We start from the raw sequence: 22,340 nt of genomic DNA on the forward strand, positions 1-22,340 counted from the left end.
TTCAGACCCTTAACCTACACAGTTGGTAAAAACTAGTACAGCACTCTACCAACCACTGATAAGAATTAAAGTCTAGACAAACTAAGAAATCAATACTTGAAACCAATAACCTTGTGAACTACTACCTCATCTCTAGCCTTCTTTTCCTAAGCAATAACCAAACTGCAAAAGTTTCTGATCTTAGTGAAAAGTATAACTTTATCCAATGGATGGAAGAAGAAAGCTAGACAAATTTAGACTGGAAATAAGGTGTACATTTTTAATGGTGAAAGTAATTAACTACTGGAACAATTTACTAAGGGCTATGATGGATTCTCCATTGCTGACAATTTTTAAATCAAGGTTGAATATTTTTCTAAAAGTTGTGCTCAAGGAATATGGGGAAGTTCTAAAGCCAGTGTTATACAGAAAGCCAGAATATCTAAGTTCAGAGATCCTTTCAGGCCTTGGAATCTATTAAATCAGAATGAGATGCAGCACAGAACATAAGTAGGATTGAAGGATGACCTCCTTATGGCTGAAGAGCAAGCATAAACTTCTAAACTCATATTGCTGGCTATCATCAACCTTTGACTCATTTGGAGAAAAAGTGCACAGATAACTCTGTTTGCATGACACATGCAGATTCCTGAGTAGTTTTACTCAACTGTTTATTGTCCCCCAAAGACTTGTGCTCCAATGCCATTCAACTTTATGATCTTGATCCAAAACCTATGAACATCAATGGAAATGGAAATACTCCAATTGATGTTAATGTATTTGGGTGAGATTGTATAGTTTCTTTTCAGAAGAAAAAGAAAAACGTCTACAAAATTGTTTACAAAATATAAACTTATTCTTTCTTTTGAAAATGGACTAAAATATAGAATCTCATAAGCATGAGATTTATTGCTCAAATTTCTCAAAGGCAGAAATATTATTGAAAAAGTTGTCCCTGTATTGCTCCTTTGAAGCCTTGTTCCATTGTACATTTCCACTGCTTTATGTGCTTCAAAAGAAAAGAACACAGTAATTCTAGTTTCTTTGTCTTTCTGAGCTTCAGCAGTTTGTCCTCTTTGCCAGTTCCATGTGCATTGTTAAAAATTGTACGCTGCTTTTCCCTACTTGCATGTGAAGTATAACAAGTTTTAGAAATTGAACGAAACAGAATGATGAGTGACCTCTGGGGTATCCTTTAAAATACAATCATCTTAAATTGTGCATGCAGAAATACTACAGGGGATGATCAACTTCTTCAAATGTTGACCTCAAAAGAGAATCTGGGAAAATCCTGATTCCTGGGAGACACTGCAAACTGGATTATAAACCTGCTGAAAACTTCATCTCTTTCTAAATTTAGATGAGATAATCCTGATGAAAAGGCAAAATTGTGCATAAATATAATGACTTAGCCCCATGAAAAATGGGTTTACATTTATGTGTATTTACAGCTACCCCTGTTATGAGCAGAGTGCCACAAAGGTCTCAAGAACATTACTGAGATTATTAATGTAGACATTATTAATAGAATAAATAAGGCAGGGACTTTCTGACAAGATACATTATTTACTGTAAATTAAGGAAGGATTTTTTCTAAGTTACCCTGCACTTATGATTATATCTATATCTATAGATATATAGATATAGATATATAGGTTTTTCTTACCACAAAAATACTAGCAAATCCCAATACAAATCTGTTTTTCAGAGCTACTTAATTTCAGGAGATAGTTGTTGTGTGTTACAGATTAGTTCTTTTCAGTTAGCAGTCAGCCAATTATAAAGGTGCTGCCATGCTAATGAGGCAGAACTTATAATTGGATATAACTGAGCAACTGTTGATGCTTGCCTATGAGGTGGCTATAGCACTTGATTGTGCAGTATCAGCAGGAACAGCAGTTAAAATGGATACCACAGCTAATTTCACGGACCTAGGTGCGTACAGGGAAGAGGCTGTATTTTTGCATGCAGACTTTAATGTTTATTTAGCGGGTTTATGGCAAGCTAGGGTAGTCTGTGGCTGTGATATAAAATTCAGATGGTATGAAAAAAGAACAAAATTAATATTGTGTTCCAAGAAACACACAAATAGCACCACAGTTGGCTCGTTATATGAAGTCACTTATAGCCAAACCACAAAATATGTATTCAATTATTCTATTCATGTGCATGTATATAAATAGACATTATCAAAGGAGGGGAAGAAGTGGAGGGCTAAAAGAACATTATCTGAAATGTGTTTGCTAGCAAAAGGTTGGCCAAGTGGCACCCAAGTTTCACAGGAAGGAAGGTTCGTCTTTCAGTGTACTATTGGATAAATATTGGCCACATAAAAAGATTCCCAAGTGAATAAAAAATGTCACCACAATGGATGGGTGAATGTAGAGCATCTTTCAGCTCTATGTCAGCAGTGCCAACATTACTCACTATTCCAGTGCCAGTCAGGATGCAGAGGATTACAATTAAGAATTCTGGAGCTCCTCTCCTTGAAGACTCTCTACCAGAGGGGAGAGGTGTCAGACCCCCTATCCCATAGCATTGAGGCTCCCCCACTACCAGAGCAGGAGTGACTTCAGGAAGGGATTCCAAGTTGGTTTCCTCTTCCCTCCCCCCCTGCCCTCAACCTACCTTTCTTGCTGAAGAGGAATGGGGAGCTAGCAGTGCGGTAAAAAAAGATAAAAAGAATGGTTTCCAGAGGTAAAAGTTCTGAAATTTTGCTGATGGGGCATGGGCTTGTGAGATAGGGTGAGACCTTGTGGCCCTTGTGAGCCAAGATCCCCACTCTTCCGTACCCCCTATCCTCCTTAAGGGGCAAGAGATGCAGGGGTGTAGGGAGCAGTATGACTCAGAAAAGTTAGCTGAGGCCTGAGGAGTAAGCTGAGGAAGATCTTTCACAAGTTACAGGTTATATATTCGGAGACCTGTCACCCTTGGATTGGAACTATTCCTGGTATAGAACAATATGGGTGATGGGTGGCTAGAGCCCCTTCTCTGAGTATAAATTTAATAAAAGCTGCAGCCTCACAGTTAAAAGTGATCCGTGTGTGTGTCCTCATTTTGCTGTCGTATCCAGATCAATGTGACATTAACCAAACCACAACACATACAACCAGACTTCAAAAAGAGTCTATACCTTGATGACCTGAAAGCCATGATATATATTAAATATGCCATGTTATCACTATTAATTAAAATACATTTCCAAAGCAAAGTAACTTGGATTAAGAAGAGCGTCCCATGGAAGTTTTAGATCAAGATACATCTTCCAGCTCACACCTCAAGGGCTATTTAATGACAAGTAGTACCCATTTCCATTTTCAAAGCTACCAAAAAAAATTCACTGAATTTGCTAATTCATAAAGGAAATACATTATTCCATATGTTCCACAGACTTATATTTGACCAGTATTTTTTCTATGTGACTCCCAGGAGAAAAGCAAACAAAAGCTCTCGTAGCCCTCTTTTTTAAGAATATCCAAAATAGATTGACAATTATAATTTTGTATAATAATCAAGTATGTCTTTTGTTCAAGTAGAAAATAAAAATATGTAGACATGCTAACGCTAATAATCTCATAGATACCAATAATTTCACTGGTCTACAAAAGTTTCTATCATGTTGCTCAGGGGGTCTGGATTCTTCTTGAGGGGTGAAGTTATGTCAACTGCATTCCTGGTATAGATAGTGCTATGGTGAGAGGAGTGACACCTGCTGCCTCTCAAAGAGATGGAATATCTGTGCTGATGGAAGTTCTTCCATCCGTGTAGGAAGTGTGTTCACTAAGCACTATAGCAACACAGCTGCACTGGTTCAGTTGCACCACTGCAGCACTGTAAGTGTATACAAGACCTGAGTGCATATTTCCTCAGAGAAAGAGAGGCAGAGAAGACCTAAGCATATCTGAGCTACTCATCAGAAATAATGGAAAAAGCTGGTAAAATGGAGGCAGCATTAGACTGGAAAAGATTCTCTACTGTATACTGATACCTAGGAAGACCACCAGCAAAAAAAGGTTTCATATTTGTGTACACAAACACACAAAGACCTGACCAAACAAACATTTGATTTATCCCATAGATTTAATTTATGTGACTAATGAGTGTGTGTCTTTGTAACATTAGGAGCTTCAAACAAAAGGGGAGATTTGGGGAAGGGTGGTAATGAGGTATAAAAAGCTAACCATAGTATCACTTTTCTATTATCTTTGGATCCAACCTTGAATATTCTTTATGGAAAAAAGATTGCACAAGTTTCATCAACAGTGCTTATTTTTTTCATGCTTGTGATACAGTAAATGAATACCTGTATTTAGTAATCTATGCTCATAAGCAGTTTTTTAGAATCAGATGTGTCCTTTTGACCTTTGCGTACCCCAACACCCACTGAAATTTTGTGGTTTTATTTTCAAGTATTTTAAGAAAGAGAGTTTGCATGACTAAGCAAGCTGGACAGCTTTTACTTGTACAATGAGTCTTTGGCACATATGGGTTAAAAATGATTGGTAAAGCTTAGTTTAAGGGGAAAATTAGCTTTGAATATGGAGGTTTGCTTAATAATATTTTTATTTTATACCTTAAAAATAACTATAAGCAACTCAAAAAATGGGCAATATGTCCCTAGCAAATTATTTTGAAAGTATTGACTTTGTGTAATTAACTATCATTCTATGTGTGATAATATTATTGGTGTAATAACAAATATTAGCAACAACATATATATTATACTTATATAATCCCAGGATCGCAAAGAGCTTTAAAAGAATTAATTTAGTCTCAGAACATCCATCAATTTCCTAACCATTGAACCTATACAAAACAGACAATAACATTACAACAGTGGAAAGCAACACATAGGTTTATTAGTACAGTACAGGTCAGACTCAGGCTGCCCTGCTTATAAGATCTAGCATGATCATAGCACAAAATGACATGATTGTAATTAATGGAAATAACCTTTATGTTTCAAAAATAAGCCAGTGAAAGAAGGAGCAATTAACACTGCGGTAACGAAGACCCACATGAAGCTAATTTTCTAGGAATGATTTAACTTTGATAAATATGTTCATATTAAAAATAAGTTACACAATGACAATATAAACTACAGTACAAGTAAAAATAATGTTGCTGCTATCTCAGGAATGAAAACTGAAATGTGACAGTGTTTTGTTAGCTTGATTAAAATATAACATGCCTATAGGACAAGAATGATGATTCAGTTACCTTCCATAGAATCTATATCTCTGATTATTTATTCAACAGAACTACTGACATACACTTACAGAGCCTTTATTGTAACATAAGACAGCTAAAGCCCCCTTCATGTACATAATTAAGGCAATTATAACCATTATAAATGAATCAATTCCATTTTAATAGTCTGAACCATCTTTAAGCTTCAAGTTTCATAATCCACACATCCTAAATTCCTAACTAAATGGGGCTCTTGTGACTTATCTAAGCTAATTTAGTACAAAGAATCTTCATCTGGCCTAGCAAAAAGTTTTGACCAGCTCTATAGTTTTTAGTAAATCTTTAATATAGTAGATTCTTTTTAAATTAGAACATATACCTGTTAGTTTCTATACAGGAGATCTGAAATTTCATCCACAAAGCCACAGTACCCTTGTATATATATATGCAGGGGAAAGGTGATGGAAATGAGAACAGATTTTGGGAGGTGAAATGGACTCTCAGGCTGGGGCTAAGATACTGAGTAATGATGCAGTTTCCCAGTCCTCCAGTCCATGGCCACAGCTTGTGTGTACCATTTTGGGTAGGGACGGGGGGAGGTAAAGGGAGAGGTGCTGTATGATTATGTAAATATGGATCTCTTGGCTCATCCTCATTTATCAACTTTGCTTTGATCTGAAAGTATGCAGGCTCGTAAAGAGACACGTTTATTCTCAGGGCTATGGAAACCTTTCTATCAGAAGCCCTAACATGGAACTTAAGGTGTATGATCAATCTTTTGATAGCATTCTGCATCTAGGTGAATTTCATCAAAAGGATACATGTGGAAAAACGAATAACCTTACTTCTGTGCTTTTCAAGCTATGGTACAGAGCATCTATATTTTTATTGTTCGTGATCTGAATGAGATTTATACAGAAAACTTTTGAAAATGGGGGACTATACAATAAAAATGTCTCAATTAAAATTTCCCTCTTCTACAAACAATGAAGCAAATGTTAATGTTTGGCATGAATGGAAAATAGCATTCTTATATAAATATAATAATAAAATCTTATTGAACTAGCAATTTTCCCTTATATCACATCACATTTCTACTGTAACACTGGTAATCAGTTTTAGATTACAAACAACTATCATTGAAATTATTACTGCGCTATTCTAGTAAAAATGAATGTTAATATTATAAAAATTACTAAAGTGATACAATTTTATTCTAACAACAGCAGTGTATATTAGAGAACTATCATGCAGAAAATGGATTATGAAGCAGTTGTACCACTGAAAAGATTCTGTCTCAATATTATGGCCTAATATCAAGGTATAAGGATTTGAAATGAAGATACAAACAAAAACTGCCAAAAAAAACCCACAATAATATTTTAAAAGTTCAAAATTGTAAATCATTGAATTAGCAAAGCTAAAAATGTTTTGTATATATACACAAAGGATTGAAATAGAAATTTGAAACTGAATTTATTCTACATTTAAAAGAATATATATATTGCATGAATGTGATGCAAAAGAAAAATGTTAAAAAATGGACATTTTGTACTAAATTAATTTTCACTGGAAACAGATTTAGAGTAATACAAGTAAATTGTACTTCCATAAGTCTTTTCATTGTATCATCTCACAGTACAGTAGTTTAGAAGCATTTGTGAATTAAGTTTCATCATCACTGTTTAGACAGTGAAACTGAGTCACAGAAAGCACAAGGGTCTGATCCTTTTCCCACTGAAAACAGCAGCAAAATGTCCATTGACTTTATTTTGCAGGATCAGGTTTCAAGGGAGCTAAGCAAACCTATATAGGTAGTTATATGGCTCTCACAGAAAAATAAATCCAGCCCAATTCCCAGGTCTGTGCATTAACCACAAAACTATGTACACTTCAGATGCTGCTTGATGTTTAATTTCAGTATAAACTACTTTACCACTTTTAGGCAATACTGCATTGTATGAGAGATCTTATGATGAAAATAAAAAAACACCCTGAAATGCAGATACAAAGAACAATGTAATAAAAACTGACCAACACAAGGGTTGATTCAGCTAATAGCGTACGAAAGGTTTCCAATAAGTAAACCCGACTTAATGCCAGTACTTTTGAAAATGCCCATTCTCATTTACTGAGCCTCTTTTCTTAAAAGAGCTGCCATCTGAAATGACAATCATTTCTCCATGCTGAAAATAAGCATACCTCTCTTTAATGCTTTTGTTGCCAATGTAATACAACTTACTATTTGGGAAAGCCAGTATTGTTTTCTATATTAGGTTTGTCAGTCAGTAATACAACAACATTTATGGAATTCCTATTTTGTTAAATATATTCAGAATTCATCTTAATTAATATGAGTAGATCTGTAAATATAAATGAAGACACATTGTAACATGAGAGATTGCTTATTTTAGGGGTTCATTTTTCTGGATTTGAAGTCTTAACCATGAATATACAACAAACATCCAAACATTTTTTATTAGATTCTAGCCTATTTTCTTATATAAATGGCTGTACTTGGCCACCCCATAGTTAATGGCTGTTTTTATCAGGCCTGACTGGTTTAGTATATATCTTCAGGGATATGGATTTCATTCTTGAAGTTAATTTTATAGAGAGAATAAAATGTACTGTTTGTCCTTGAAAGGTAATAATGAATAGTAGTTAAAAGATTATTAAAAGTGTTATAATCATCCCTTGAATTGTACATTTGTGATTTTTAAGAGCACAAAAAGGATTTATTTATTTGGTATCCATGGCTTTATGATGTAGCAGAGTTTTAAACTCATGTCATACCAGTATAGTGCTGTGTGAATAAAAACATAAGAGGATTTCTGGGAATGCTGCTATGCAATTTGTTTAAGAACACTAGCTACTTATATTTGTTTTTCAAGTAGCAATATAAAAAGAACACAACAGAACCTTGTGGTTAATTTCACTGTATTTGTGTTTATGTTAAGTTTTTCCATCTCTCATTACCTAGGTAACCTAAAATAATGGCACTCCTGAAACTCATTTGGTAAAACTGTGATTAACAGACTGACAATATTAAACACATTATGATGTCCCCTTGCCAGGCTTCCTTCATTCATATGCAATTAATGCTTCTCAAAGCTTGCAACAGATGAAGGCATTTTAAATATGACATTTTGCCTTTTGACTTCACCTGTTTTACTCTTTAAAAAAATCATGACAGTGATAGCAGTTATCCAGAGAGTAAGGAATGTGTGGCCTGGACAACAAATTAACAAAGCCCATTCACCACCTCCCCCCCCCCCCCGGAAGCCTCTTTCTGTAGTCTCTCCTGACACAGTAGGACCCAGTCTCAGGGTCTGGTGTTTATGCAAGATTTAGTAAGGGTCTCATTGCAAAGATGGGAATTCCATTTACAGGTACATGCCCTTCCAGACACAACAGTGGAATGTAGCCACATCTGATACTAAATCTCCCTGTTCTATCCATGTTCAAAATATTTGGTCCAGACAGGAAATAAAACACACTAGTCTATTACAACTTTGGACAGTAATTGACTTTTGGTGACTACTTCCGCAAATATGCTTGAGCTGACATTGTCAGCAAACAACATCATATAACATACAACCTCAGTCATGCAGAACATAATGCTATACACAGCCTCAAAAACAATTCTTACATCATAATCAAAGAGGCTGACAAAGGGGGCACTGTAGTCATCATGAACAGAACAGATTATCAACAAGAGGTAACCAGACAATTCACCAACACCAGATTCTAAAAGCCTCCCTCCTGTGATTCCACTAAAGAATACCCCTCCTCCCCCAAAAAACAACCCTGAAACAACTGCTCATGAAGCTCCCGGATGCTGCTCAGGACCAAATTTACACTAACACCTCCCCCAGCCCTCAATCCCTGACCAGGAGTTTTCTACCTGCTACCCAAGATACACAAACCTGGAAATCCCGGATGACCTATCATCTCAAACATTGGCACACTTACAGTAGGATTATCTGGCTATATTGACTCTCTCCTCAGACCCTATGCTATGAGCACTCCTAGCTATCTTCGAGACACCACCAACTTCTTGAGGAAACTACAAAACATCCGTAATCTACCTGAAAATACCATCTTGGCCACTATGGACATAGAAGCTCTTTACACCAACATTTCACATGAAGATGGATTACAGGCTATCAGGAACACCATCCCCGATGGCAGCACCACACACATGGTTACAGAGCTCTGCAAACTTGTCCTCGCTCACAACAACTTCTGATTCGGAGACAATTTCTAACTTCAAGTCAGCGGCATAGCCATGGGCACTGGCATGGCAATGTGCCAACATCTTTATGGCTGATCTTGAACAATGTTTCTTCAGCTCTCACCCTCTAAAACCCCTACTCTATTTACACTACATTGATGACATCTTCACCATATGGACCCCTGGGAAAGAGACCCTTGAAGAATTTCACAGGAAATTCAACAACTTCCACCATCAACCTCAGCCTGGATCAGTACACACTTCCTTGACCTTATAGTACAATTAAATGATAGACACATTTCCACCACCCTAATCCAGAAACCTACCGACCGCTACACTTACCTTCATGCCTCTAGCTTCCATCCCAGACACATTTCTCAATCTATTGTATACTGCCAAGCCCTAAGATACAACCGGATTTGCTCCAACCCCACAGAGACAAACACCTACAGGATCTATATAGAACATTCTGAAAATGGACATATCCTCCCAGAGAAGTGATAAAACAGATCGACGTAGCCAGATGAGTACCCAGACATGAACTACTTCAAGATGGGCCCAAGAAAGAAAACAACAGAATTCCACTTGTCATCACCTAAAGTTCACAACTTAAACCCCTCTAATGGATTATTAACAATCTACAACCTATCCTGGAAAATGACTCCTCACTCTCAGATGCCTTGGGGGAAAGACCAGTTCTTGCCTACAGACAATCTTCTAACCTCAAACAAATTCTGTCCAGTAACCATGCAACTCACCTCTATCAAAATTGTCTAGGAACCCACATCTGAAATCAACCCTAGTGCCAATTGTACCCACACATCTATACTAGCGATTTCATCACTGGACCTAACCACATCAGCCACCAAATCAGAGGCTCATTTAACTTCACATCCATTGATGTGATCTATGCCATCAATGCCCTACTGCAATGTATATTGGCCAAACTGGACAGTCCATACAGGAAAGAATTAATGGACAAAAATCAGATATCAGAAAAGGCAATACATAAAAACCTGTAGAACACTTTAATCTACCTGAACACTCATTAATGGATCTACAAGTCACCATTTTGTTTCAGGCCAATTCCACAAGCCAAATACATAAAGAAGGGTTGGAACTTATCTTCATTCACTAGTTTAATTCTTAGGCACCTGGTATGAATAGGGACATCAGCTGGCTCACATACTACCTTCCACATCCTAATGACTTAATCAACCAAACAAACAATTGAGCTGCATATTTTTCTTATCAGCCTCTTGTAACTATTTGAACCATTTACTCACAGTCTCTCTTCCGTCCTAGTAAAATATACTAGTTGCCAATTTTCCATCATCTTCTCACTTCTCCAACTGAAGGCAGTGAATATTTATTTATCTATTATATGCACACGCACAAACTTAGATTATATATACATAGTAAATGTATTTAAAATTGCATATAATATTTTCTCATTGTTTAGATATTGTTTGCTTTCATAGATTGTAAGCTTTTTGGGGCAGGACTACTGTCCTACATGTCCAGCAAATAACAGTCCCGCTCTGCATAAAATAGAAGTATCAGTAAACAAATCAGAAGCATAAATTTGCTTTTGATTGTCCTGCCCCTCATGCTCTACATTTACACTGTTTAGTTATTATAATTTGCTTAAGTGCATGAGAGCTGGTTTTAATATTCCTTTTTGTGAATGAATGTAATAAACCCAATCCCACATCTCCCCTATCTTGTTCCCGTCCGCTGAAATACTGGACACTTCAGAGAGGCATATATCATAGGTTCCCTAGTCTATCCAGCTCACAAAAGAAAATTTAATCTCTTTTGTTGCTTTAGAAATATATTATTTTCTTCATTTTTCCACCTTCTTCCAAACCAGATGTGGCTTAATCAAGCATATATACCAATATTCAAATCCAGTAAGAACATTTCCTATTTTCAAAAACTTATTATTTTTCCTCTTAGAAGCTGTCTCTGGATAATTACATATTTAGTTTCCTTTTTTAGCTTTTATCCAGTTAGCAGTAATTGTCAATTTTGGGATAAAAAAATAAATTAAAAAAGAGCTCACTTCATTTTATGTCTTCAGTATTCTTTTTCAGTTCTGCATATTATCAACTATCCACACATAACAATTTGTAGAAAATGACAAGGAGGCCACAATTAATTGTAGCATAAGGCTAGAGAGTGGGTCAGAGACATTTTCAGAGGTAGTTCCACTATAATTAGATCTGTCACTTAATACAAAGATAGGATTTCTATAACGCCTTTTTACCTCCTTTTCAAATATGCTAAATGAAATAACTATAAAACTAAACAGTTTCCCAAAATAAGAAAATGTTCAAAAATGAAATAGTTTCAGCCTCAAAGGGGTATGCATTTGGTCAATTGAGAAGAAAGATGTTGATGTTTCTTTAAGTGTCACCCTCATGTTGGCTTGTAGGGACATCATCTTAGCTGTGGGCTGGCTGGAGGGGTTCAGGTAAGCCACCAATCCCCTGCACACCAGATGGCCATATGTATTCTCCATCTTGTCAGAGGGAGCTAATTCTCACTCTCAGATTGTTATCTGCAGCCCAGGATTTTCTACTTGGTTAAGGCCAGATTTGCAGGTAGTAGGCTGCTTGAATCCACCCTTCCTGCAAATAAAAGTTTATCAAAGCAATGATACAAGCTTGCTGACTTCACAGCCCCTTGGTTAGTAGTTTAAGTGTATTGTCAGCAAATGAAACACTACTCACTGTTCTTAAATAGGCGGTAGAACTGGAGGGTTGGAACTTCCAAGAAGTTTTATTTGCATGAACCTCAAGCATGGCTATCTTCAATTTCACACCCCAGGAAGGTGCCGTTGGGAGGTATTTTGCATCTGGCCAGTCCCAATTCATTACGTAGGGACAAATTAAGAGATTAAGGTTTTCTTTTGTATTAAATTAATAGAGATTGCCTATCTCTAAAGACTGGAAGGAACCTTGAAAGGCCATCAAGTCCAGTCCCCTTGCTTTCACAGCAGGACCAAGTACCATCCCTGGCAAATTTTTGCTCCAAATCCCTAAATGGCCTCTGCAAGGATTGAACTCACAATGCGGGGCTTAGCAGGCCAATGCCCAAACCACTGAGCTATCCCTTTGTCAGTGCAACAGGCTTTCTCAGAAGTGGAGGAGATTGGATCTCAGAGTTGCTTCATTAGCTGAATTTAATGCATTGATGGCATCAGGTATGGGATTAACCCTAGGGAAAGTATTAGTCATGACGTGGACAGAATTTACTAATTGGTGCTGGGAGCCAGAGCACATTCTGACATTACCAGATCTCTCCAACTCTAGCTCCTTGAGTATTTGTGTGTACATTGGGGATGTGGAGGAATTTGCTCAATTCAACCTGACAGTAGGGAAGCCCTCTCAGAATGTAACACTACAACCTGTTGTGTCCCAGCTATTGGGAGAGAGAGTCTCTACCAGGGCTACTGAGGGATACAGCAAAGAAAGACCTGGATGGAACTTTGCAATGCAAGTATCTGCAAAAGGGAAAACAGATCAGACACCCTGATTCTCGATCATCAAAGAAACAAAAAGATCTGAGAAAAACTCAGGAGTAAGGCCCTGTAGCTCCATCTGTTAGGCTGTGAAGAGTACTGAACAAGTCAGCTAGGCTACCTGACAAAATGCCCTGCCTTATTGGTTAAAGAATCTAATACACTGCTTCCTAAACCCAGCAGCTCCCCACTGGCTGCTCAATGAGCATGACCACAGATTCTTTCATTGTTCATCCCTCTCTAGGCCTTAATCTGGTCAGACCTTGTCCTGAACCCAGCTCCTGCCTTCCCAGACACTGGTAATTCAGTCCTGACTCTTGGCTACAGTTCCTGGCATTGACTCTCTCTCAACCCTTAGATCTGGCATTTGGTCACAGCACTAGGTAAGACAACTCTTCCATCTTGCACCCCCAACACAAGATAACTCTTAGTATTGTAAGAATGCAGGGGAGGGAGCTTGAATTTGTCCAAACAAAGTAGTATAGACTGGTCTAGTGTTGAGGGTAGACCAGAATCTTATAAATTCTTACATATACTTAGAAAAAGCAAAACAAACTTAATAAGCTTCATAAATAGGCAAAATTTATTTAACATTCCAAAATTTGTCAGAATTAAGGCATTTAGGGACTTGATCCTTTATCTCTGAAATAAATGAAACTTTTATCATTGACCATAATCGGTGCTGGTTTGGAGACATGGTAAACATGGTGCAATGAGAGAATATAGTCACATTTATAAGTATAGAAAGGTTTGTCTACACTAAAAATGTAATTCAACCTGTATTCAGTCAACATATTGTGGTGGTGCATATCCATACTCTCCTTGTTGGGGTGGTGGTGTGTGTCCTCACCAGGAGCACTTCCGCTGACCAATCAAAAGCAGCGTAGCTGAGCTGAGAGCCTGGTCTCTCAGCTCCTCAGCCAACTACCTACTGGGAATGTAGCTATTACACAGGTTCCTAGACTTCTGATGGGCTGCTGACCTCTACTGTTCCTTGTTCCCCACTGGGAGCTGATATAATGGATGTAGTGTCTATAGAGACTCTGCATTGTCCTAACTGCACCAACATACACTTTGCACCTCTGATGAAAGTGGAGTTATTATGTCGGTGTAATACATACATCAGTGGAAGGAAAGCTGTAGTGTAGGCACTGATATAATTAGGGCCTCATGTCAACCTAACTTTGTATCACAGACCAGTTCAAAGATGTCTGGGCGAAATAATTAAGTTGCAACAGTCTCCTTGCTCAGTGACAAGAAAAATACACATAACAACAGGTTGTCAAGGTGAGTTAAAAATGAGACTATTCAGAAACTGGAGAGTACAAATGAAACTGTACTAGACACAGAAAAAAGAAGGGATTCAAACAGATATTTACTGCCCTTTTAGACTCACAGGGAAAATGAGGTTTAACAGTTATAATTCCAGAAAATGGGAGGAGTGGGAAAAGTCTACAGGTGAGCAGCTTCCTGCACTGTGGCTCCCCCAACTGGGGGAGAGGGGAGTGGCAATACGTGGAGCCGCTTCCTTCCCTTATGAGCCCAATCAGCCCATGAGGCTCTCCACCCCTAGCAGCAGGAAGAGGGTGCCAATGCTCCAACCACATGGGGCAGGAGGTGGCAAGTGGCCGGAGCACTAGTGCAGGCTCCCTGATATAGGGATGTTAAATTTTGATTAATCAGCTAATTGAGTAGTTGATGGAATTTCCATTGACTATTCAATTAGTCGATAAGGGGGACACTTGCTATCCCGCTGCACCTCTGCTTTTGAAATGTTCAAGAGCGGCCCATGGTTCTTGAACATTTCAAAGGCAGAGGCACAGTGGGGAACCCGCGTGAGTGGGGACCGAAGCAGTGTCTGCTCGTGCGAGGTCCCAACTGCTGTGCCTCTCCCTTTGAAATGTACAAGTCTGCTTTGGTCCTACTCACGGCATTTTCCCCACTGCACCTCTGCCTCACTGCTGACTCCACCCAGAACTAGCTTTTGCTCTCTCCCCTTGGCTTACTGGGTAGCAGCCTAATTGCTTAGCTCCCTACCCTACCCTGGAGGGAGCAAGCCCTGAGCCCGTGGCCCACCTGCAAGATGGTCACAGACGCTAGTGGACCACAGACCACACTTTGAAAACCACTGCCCCAGAATACTCTTTGGTGATCAAAGAGCAGATGAGCTTTGTTAGTCAATTGCCCTCAGTATTTTAAAACACACATAGTAGTACTATTGCTGGAGCATTATACACTTTAATGTAAATGACAGCTGAAATACTAATAATGATACTCAACCTACTTTTACATTTCTCATGTATCCTAGTCTTTGGCACTGAAAAAAAATGACATTCACATTTTCATGTACTTGTGCTCTGCAGCTGTAAGAAAACCTTTTACTCTGTTTGTCCTGACAATCTGGCAGGACAGGATTAGTTCAAATTCTCTCTGCCTTTTCCCTCTACTCAACTGAACATAAATGATCTTTATCCCCTGACTGTGTAAGTCTTTAGGAACAGTTCATTCTGAAGAGTACTAATTAAAAAACAGTTCCAGCTTGCCGAAGCTGCTAACTTGTACCTATAAGTTATTTTCTGTATTTAGATAATTTTAAATTTGCATTAATAGCAGGATATGATTGAAAAATTCATTCATCCAGGACAAGTAGGAATTTAGACCAGATGAATGGGCTGAAGGGGAAGCAGGGAGCAGAGGGCTGAGTGCTATTGTTACTTATGTTAGGCATAGGTGCTAGAAACAGCAATGATGTGGGTACTCCTACATCCCCCTGGCTTGGAGGGGTTTCAATCATATGGTTGGTTTCAACAGATCTCTATCTTCACTGTACAAATTGTTCCAGGACTCCAGTTGTAGGGAAGATGGGGGACAAGGGCAGACATACCACATGAAGAGGTAAAAATGGCCTCCTAGCGTGAAAACTGTTGATTCTCTGCTTCATAATTACTGCTGGGCAAATAGGAGGCAGGTAGCTAGACAAGGCCATCTCTCTCTGACTCATGGGGGAGTTTCTGGTCTGCTCTATATTCAGAAACAGCCTCAATTCAGCACCTGGTCCCTAGTGACTGGTATAGCTGAAACAAGCTATACCGTTAAGGTAACTGAGGTTTATACCCCTGCTTCACTATTTTTCACCTGAGCTAGTAGGGTGAGTAGATGTTGGGGAATTTTTTCAAGCCCTGATAACAGGTACCGAAATGCAACTGTAAATTAATGAAATTAAAAAATCTTGATCCCTTATTTGTAGTACATCAGTTTGTACAACAATATTTATATAACACTTAAGTGATGTTATTGCAGAAAAAACAGTGCCATAAGTGATGTTTTAGCACAGCTCGTAATTATGTGTGCATGCCCATGCTCACTAATCACTGTGGTTAGTTAAACTCATTGTTTAAAATGAACTAATCCAATCCCCCCCCCCTTTTTTTGTATGAAAAATTTACAGGCAGTCCCCGGGTTACGTACAAGATAGGGACTATAGGTTTGTTCTTAAGTTGAATTTGTATGTAAGTCGGAACTGGCTCCAGATTCAGCTGCTGCCACTGAAACTGAGCAGGGGCTGACTACAGGAAGCCGGAGGCAGAGTTGCTCTTCCCCCAGCTTCCTGGAATCAGCCTGATCAGTTTCAACAGCTGCTGAATCTGGAGCCTGGGACAGAACAGCTGGGGCGCTGCCCAGTAGGTTCCCACAGGACCAACCCGGCAGCACCCCAGCTGCTCTACCCGAGGCGTCCCGCAACAAAAGCCTGGTCTGCTGGGGGGGAGGGGGGGAGCACTAGCTGCGCCCCCTCCCCCCCCCAGCAGACCAGGGAGACCCGAGCAAAGCCGCACAGGCGGAGGGACTCCGCCGCCCGTGTGGCTTTGCTCCTGTCTCCCTGGTCTGCTGGGGGGGGGGGGGTCCAGAAAAGCCGCTGGACCCCCCTAGCAGACCAGGGACACCCGAGCAAAGCTGCCGCCTGGGCGGCTTTGCTCGTTTGCCCGGGAGCAAAGCCACCCAGGCAGCGGGACCACTGCCGCCTGGGCGGCTTTGCTCCTGTCCCCCTGGTCTGCTGGGGGGGGTCCAGCGGCTGGGCGGCTTTGCTCCCGGGCAAATGAGCAAAGCCACCCAGGCAGCGGCTTTGCTCGGGTTTCCCTGGTCTGCTGGGGGGGTCCAGAGGCTTTACTGGACCCCTCCAGCAGACCAGGGAGACCGGGAGAAGCTTTTCTTGCCCCGGAGGACACGGGCGGCGACCTGCCGCCCGTGAGCTCCGGGGCGAGAAAAGCCCCGTTCGTAAGTGCGGATCTGACATAAGTCGGATCCGCGTAAGTCGGGGACTGCCTGTATTTAATTAGCTGCTAACGTTTACAATAGAGGTGTAAGAATTCTCTATAGAATAATTTAAAATATACCATGAAAGTTAATTAAATTAGCTTCAGAAAGTACTGATATAATAATATACATGAAGACCATAAGTGCAATTTTTTTCTTTATAATATTGCCAGAGAAAAATATCTTCAAAACACCAGTCTTCATACATTTCCACTGAGGAAAAATGGCATTTATACACGAAGTCCCAGGCTCTCGCTGTGCTGCATTTGGCACTATTAGGAGGTGCATGCACAAAGGTGGATTTAAGAAACCTTTGAGTACCCTTCCAATTTTGAGGTCATCCATCTAGCAGACACTAGGGCAAACTTCTACTGTTCTATAATTTACACCAGCTTCAAACAGACATGATGAACTGCCCCAGCATCCAGGATTCAGTAAAATCTAGAAGCAGTTGGCCACAAATCCTTTCTACCAACTGTGCATAGAGGCTGAGTAGCTGCACAAAGCAACAAAATTCTCTGCTTACCCAACTTTCACATAAATACTGTGCACTTGGTTCACAAAGCCATCACTTTCTTCTCATTCATTTCTCACATACTTAGCTTTTCAGTGATGCCCTCTAGTTGTGAGTACGTAACAACAGTACAATTGCTACTACTTATAAATACAAAGTTAGCACTAACAAAATATTCTTATACTCTGTTATTTCAAAACCCACTTTAAAGAGAGAGAAAAATTCCCAATTTTTCTTTAGAATAATCACCGTTTACTGACTGCTATGCTCTTCCATGAATTAACATCATATTACTTTCTACAAATGCTCAATTAAAAATAAAACATAGATTGCCTTTACTTACCCCTTTGATCATTTCTGCCTATACTTGTGGGGTTATCTGAAGGACAAGGGCAACGTCCTTCACACTTCACAGAAATCTGCTTTCCTGAGACACATGCTTGATATTCTAATTTGCACTGTAATAAGAGAGTGATGAGCATTAATGTAAATATGTGCTATAATGTAAATTACAGTACATTAAGTATTTTGAAGGAGCTTTTGTTAGTCATTCATCACTTCTTGTTCTTTGTGAATGTAAATACCAGAATAATAGCTGTACAGTATATATTACCTTTGCACTTTACAGTTTACATTAAAAGATGGAACCAAGCTGCAATGTCTTGTCCTCTAATTTAAAGTGGTGCTTGTTTTAGGCTTATTTCTATTAGTAATACACTTAATTACACAGACTTAGTGATAGGAACATACTCTACCTTTATGCACAATACTGATGGTGTGAAGACACGATGGGTATGTCTAGACTGCACCCCTCTCCCGGCAAAAGGATGCAGATTAGGCAGGTCGAAATTGCTAATGAAGCGAGGATTTAAATATCCCGCGCTTCTTTAGCATATAAATGGCCACCACTTTTTTTTCGGCACGGAGCTTTGTCAGAGAAAAGCAGCAGTCTAGAGGCTAGTAGTCTAGAGGGGTGCAGTCTAGACATAGCCTAAGAGCCAGGCTGTGACTAGCTGAAATAAAGCTACACAGGAGAGTCAAGAGAAATATGCTTTTTTGCCCTTTGTGCAGACATGTTAGGGTTTCCTAAATCATAGTTCCAGACACAGGAAAACTAGATTAGAAGTTCTAGTGATACAGTACAAAAAAATGGTGATTGTCCAGATTCTCTGTTTTTCATTTTATATCCTGCAACACCCTTGCAAAATTCTTACTTTATGTCAAGGTTCTGAAGATATAGTGAACTACTGACATCAGCAAAGTAGGTTCTGAACGGCATTGTTTACTATTTATTAGTAAAAAGTTTTTACAATTCTGTAAGAGAAGTTTTTTCTGTTATCCTCTATGGCACACAGAATAATACAGGCCATCCTCACTATAAGTCCAAGATACGATCCAAAATATTTTAAACAACTTAAAGCAGCCAAGATCCTCAGCAAGGGTGCCTCCATATGACCTTTCTGTAACTGCTGATGGAAAAATATATGTTCAAGATGATCAGTTCACAAAGGTTGCCATTTTTATTGAAACTACCTGTGCTGTGTTGACCAGTGTCCTCAGTGTCCACACATGCACTGAAATCACAGAGAACAGTGTGTGTTTTTGTAGGGACATTCTTGATGGAGTTATTCTAGTTAAGAACAAAACTCATCTTTTTTGCTTTTTGGAAAATGTTGATCTGAAAATGGACAACAGAGTCATGGCTTTTGAGTTTATGTTAACATCCAATCACATTATCCTCTCACTGATAGGTACTGGAGGGGTACATGAAATAAGGACGAACTTCTTGACAGCAAATCTAACACCACATATCTGCCACGGTTCATTATCAAGTTTTCCAGATCAGTAGAAGTGACACTTTACTTCATCTAGTAACGCAATTTCCAAAAGCCTTATCTCACGGAGAGTATGTCTAGACTGTATCACTCTGTTGGCAGAGGGATGTAAATTAGGCAGGTTGACATTGCAAATGAGGCAGGGATTTAAATATCCTGTGCCTAATTTGCATAAAAATGGCCACCGTGTTTTGCCAGCTCAGCATTTTGTCGGCAAAAAGTGGCAGTCTAGAGGGGGTTCTGTCAAGAAAGAAAGCCTTTTTCAACAGGTCCCTTATGCCTCCTGCAAGGAGTTTTACAGGATCTGTCGAGAAAGGCTTTCTTTCTTGACAGATCCCCCTCTAGACTGCCACCTTTTGCCGACAAAATGCTGAGTTGGCAAAACACAGTGGCCATTTTTATGCAAATTAGGCACAGGATAGTTAAATCCCTGCCTCATTTGCAATGTCGACCTGCCTAATCTGCATCCCTCTGCCGACAGAGGGATGCAGTCTAGACATACCCAGAGGGCTGTAATATCAATGTACAACAAATGTAGTTCTCTATCAATTATGGCTCTTTTCCAAAGTTCAAAGTCTCCCAGTTCAAATTTGATTAACATAGTGCAAATGTTCCAACAAGCAGTGATTAGTTTAGAGCCAGGAAAAAAGGGCCTTCCTTCACCTAAGGATTCCTCTATCCCACCCCACAAGTAGTCCTCTGCCCAAAGCCACTGGAGTTTCTCAAGGGGAGACAGCCTTAATCAATCTCATTAACCAATGTCTGTCACTTCCAATTTCATCGCAGGCTACACATCCACGGTGTCCAACCAGTTCTGAAGCAGTGGCCACTATAGTGGCTATTGTTGTAACCAACTAGCCCCATACTACTGGCCAAATAGCCACATTGTTCAAGTCAACTAGCCTCACTCAACTGGCCAAACAGCGAAACGTGGCTAGTGGCTAGCATGTTGGACACCGTGGGTGTATGAATTGAGTGGTAAATCCCACAAAAAGGCCATCTGCGTAAGTTCTAAGGACCATATAACATTGCAAAGAGGATTTAAATTCTTGTCCAAATCTCTTTTCCTTGCTATATAGGTTAGAGAGAGACAGAAATGCTGCAAAAACAGCCCATGTAGACCCAGAAAGATCAAAAATTTTCACTTCAATTTCAAACACCTATTTTTGGACTATACAAAATGCAATTTCAATACTTGAAATCAACCTTCCCTTAGGAGTTTGTGATAGAGGACAGATTGCAAAAGGGAGGGACAATGGGGATACCAGAGAAATATTTCCATTTAGGGGAGAAAAATCACAAAATTTTGACTAAATTTACAACAGTATGGACTAATCTGATAGTATTGCAAAGTTGTTGTTTTGTTTTTATCTAGGGAGAAAGACTGAATTTTCAATTACAATTAATAAAACTTTAAAAGGAACTCATTGCTTGACTTCCCAATATTGCTTATTTTTATCCTGGATTTACAGTTTAATTATTATTGTCTCATTTTGATGTCTCCCCTCCCATCTCCTCTCTCTGATACAGTCTCTTCTGCTGTGAAATGAAACTGTTCATTTCACGGACAGATATATCCAGTCGATTTTTTTTCATCACTTGATTCTCATTTCCTCTGAGTTGAGCTACCTGGCAGTTTCATCACCTACTTAGTTGTATGTTTGATTCATATGGTGACTAAACTGTTTCAAAAATAAACGTACAAAATTCAAATAGATGTGTAGGCACATCTGACTTCATAGCAAGATTGCACAATAACCTAACCCCTCATTTTTATACATATATATAGTTACTACGTCATAGCCTCATTGCATTTCAAGATGAAATGTTGCTAGTTTATGTACTGTCAAGGTCCTCCTAGACAAATTCCAATTTGTATTATAACATTCTGCTTTTTGTTCATCTTCAAATGGATACAACATTCTTTACTTCTCATCCTAACTTGCTGTGTAAAGCATTGGGGAGTGACAATTAAAATTTTTTTTAAAGAAAAATGTCAATGATACATGACATATTTAGATAAATCATATCATTTTATTGTTCTTAAAATCTATAAGCATAGTCACATTTTTCCTACAATAACTTCAATGGATGTTACTTTAATATATATACAAATTCTGTATTTATCACTCATTACAATGTTAAAGAACTATAAACTAGAAAATTGATTCTTATCTAACTCTGCCATGTTCTTCTTCAGAGGCAAGCTGCTTTTTAACATACAGTAAATGTATCCCTATCCTCTCTACATACAATTCCCACAAAAATATTAATATTAATAATATAAAATAATTAATACTAATATTATTGCTTGCAAAGTCAAGAACTCAAAATTTAAGATATGGCAGGAATAAGGTTGCCTGTGCAAACTTTATTTAGCTCCCTGCATTAGGATACAGTTCTTTAAATTACATGTTTACATTTTTTCCATTGTACCACCATTTCATTAAGAGCACAGAATGGACCTACTCAGGGGATGACTCAGGGTCATGAAGTGAAGGAGACTTGTTTATAGGATCCCTGAATCAACTGTTGCAGAAATTGGAATGTGTGTACTACTGAAGTACTAAGGGACATGTAAATACAAGCTGCCTAAATCTAAAGCCCCATAGCCTCAGCCTAAGGGCAACGAAACAGAGAAAACAGGGATAGGAATAGGGTAGCAGATTCAAAAGCAGAGTTCCAGAGGGGGACACCAAGCAGGGAACTCTAGACAGTGCCCACTACTCCTCTAAGGTGTCCAGGGAA

The 22,340-nt window shown here is 39.0% G+C and overlaps 1 protein-coding gene across 1 annotated transcript in view; it reads right to left on the reverse strand.

The window, feature by feature from the left end:
- SPOCK3 (SPARC (osteonectin), cwcv and kazal like domains proteoglycan 3) overlaps nt 1-22,340 on the reverse strand; it is a 360,390-nt gene that overhangs the window by 72,559 nt on the left and 265,491 nt on the right. The window contains exon 6 of the mRNA XM_006111699.4: nt 18,101-18,215. Within this exon, the coding sequence (XP_006111761.2) occupies nt 18,101-18,215 (115 nt within the window). The remainder of the gene's footprint in view (nt 1-18,100; nt 18,216-22,340) is intronic.

This window comes from Pelodiscus sinensis, chromosome 5 (genome assembly GCF_049634645.1).
Source record: "Pelodiscus sinensis isolate JC-2024 chromosome 5, ASM4963464v1, whole genome shotgun sequence".
NCBI classification, from domain to species: domain Eukaryota; kingdom Metazoa; phylum Chordata; order Testudines; family Trionychidae; genus Pelodiscus; species Pelodiscus sinensis.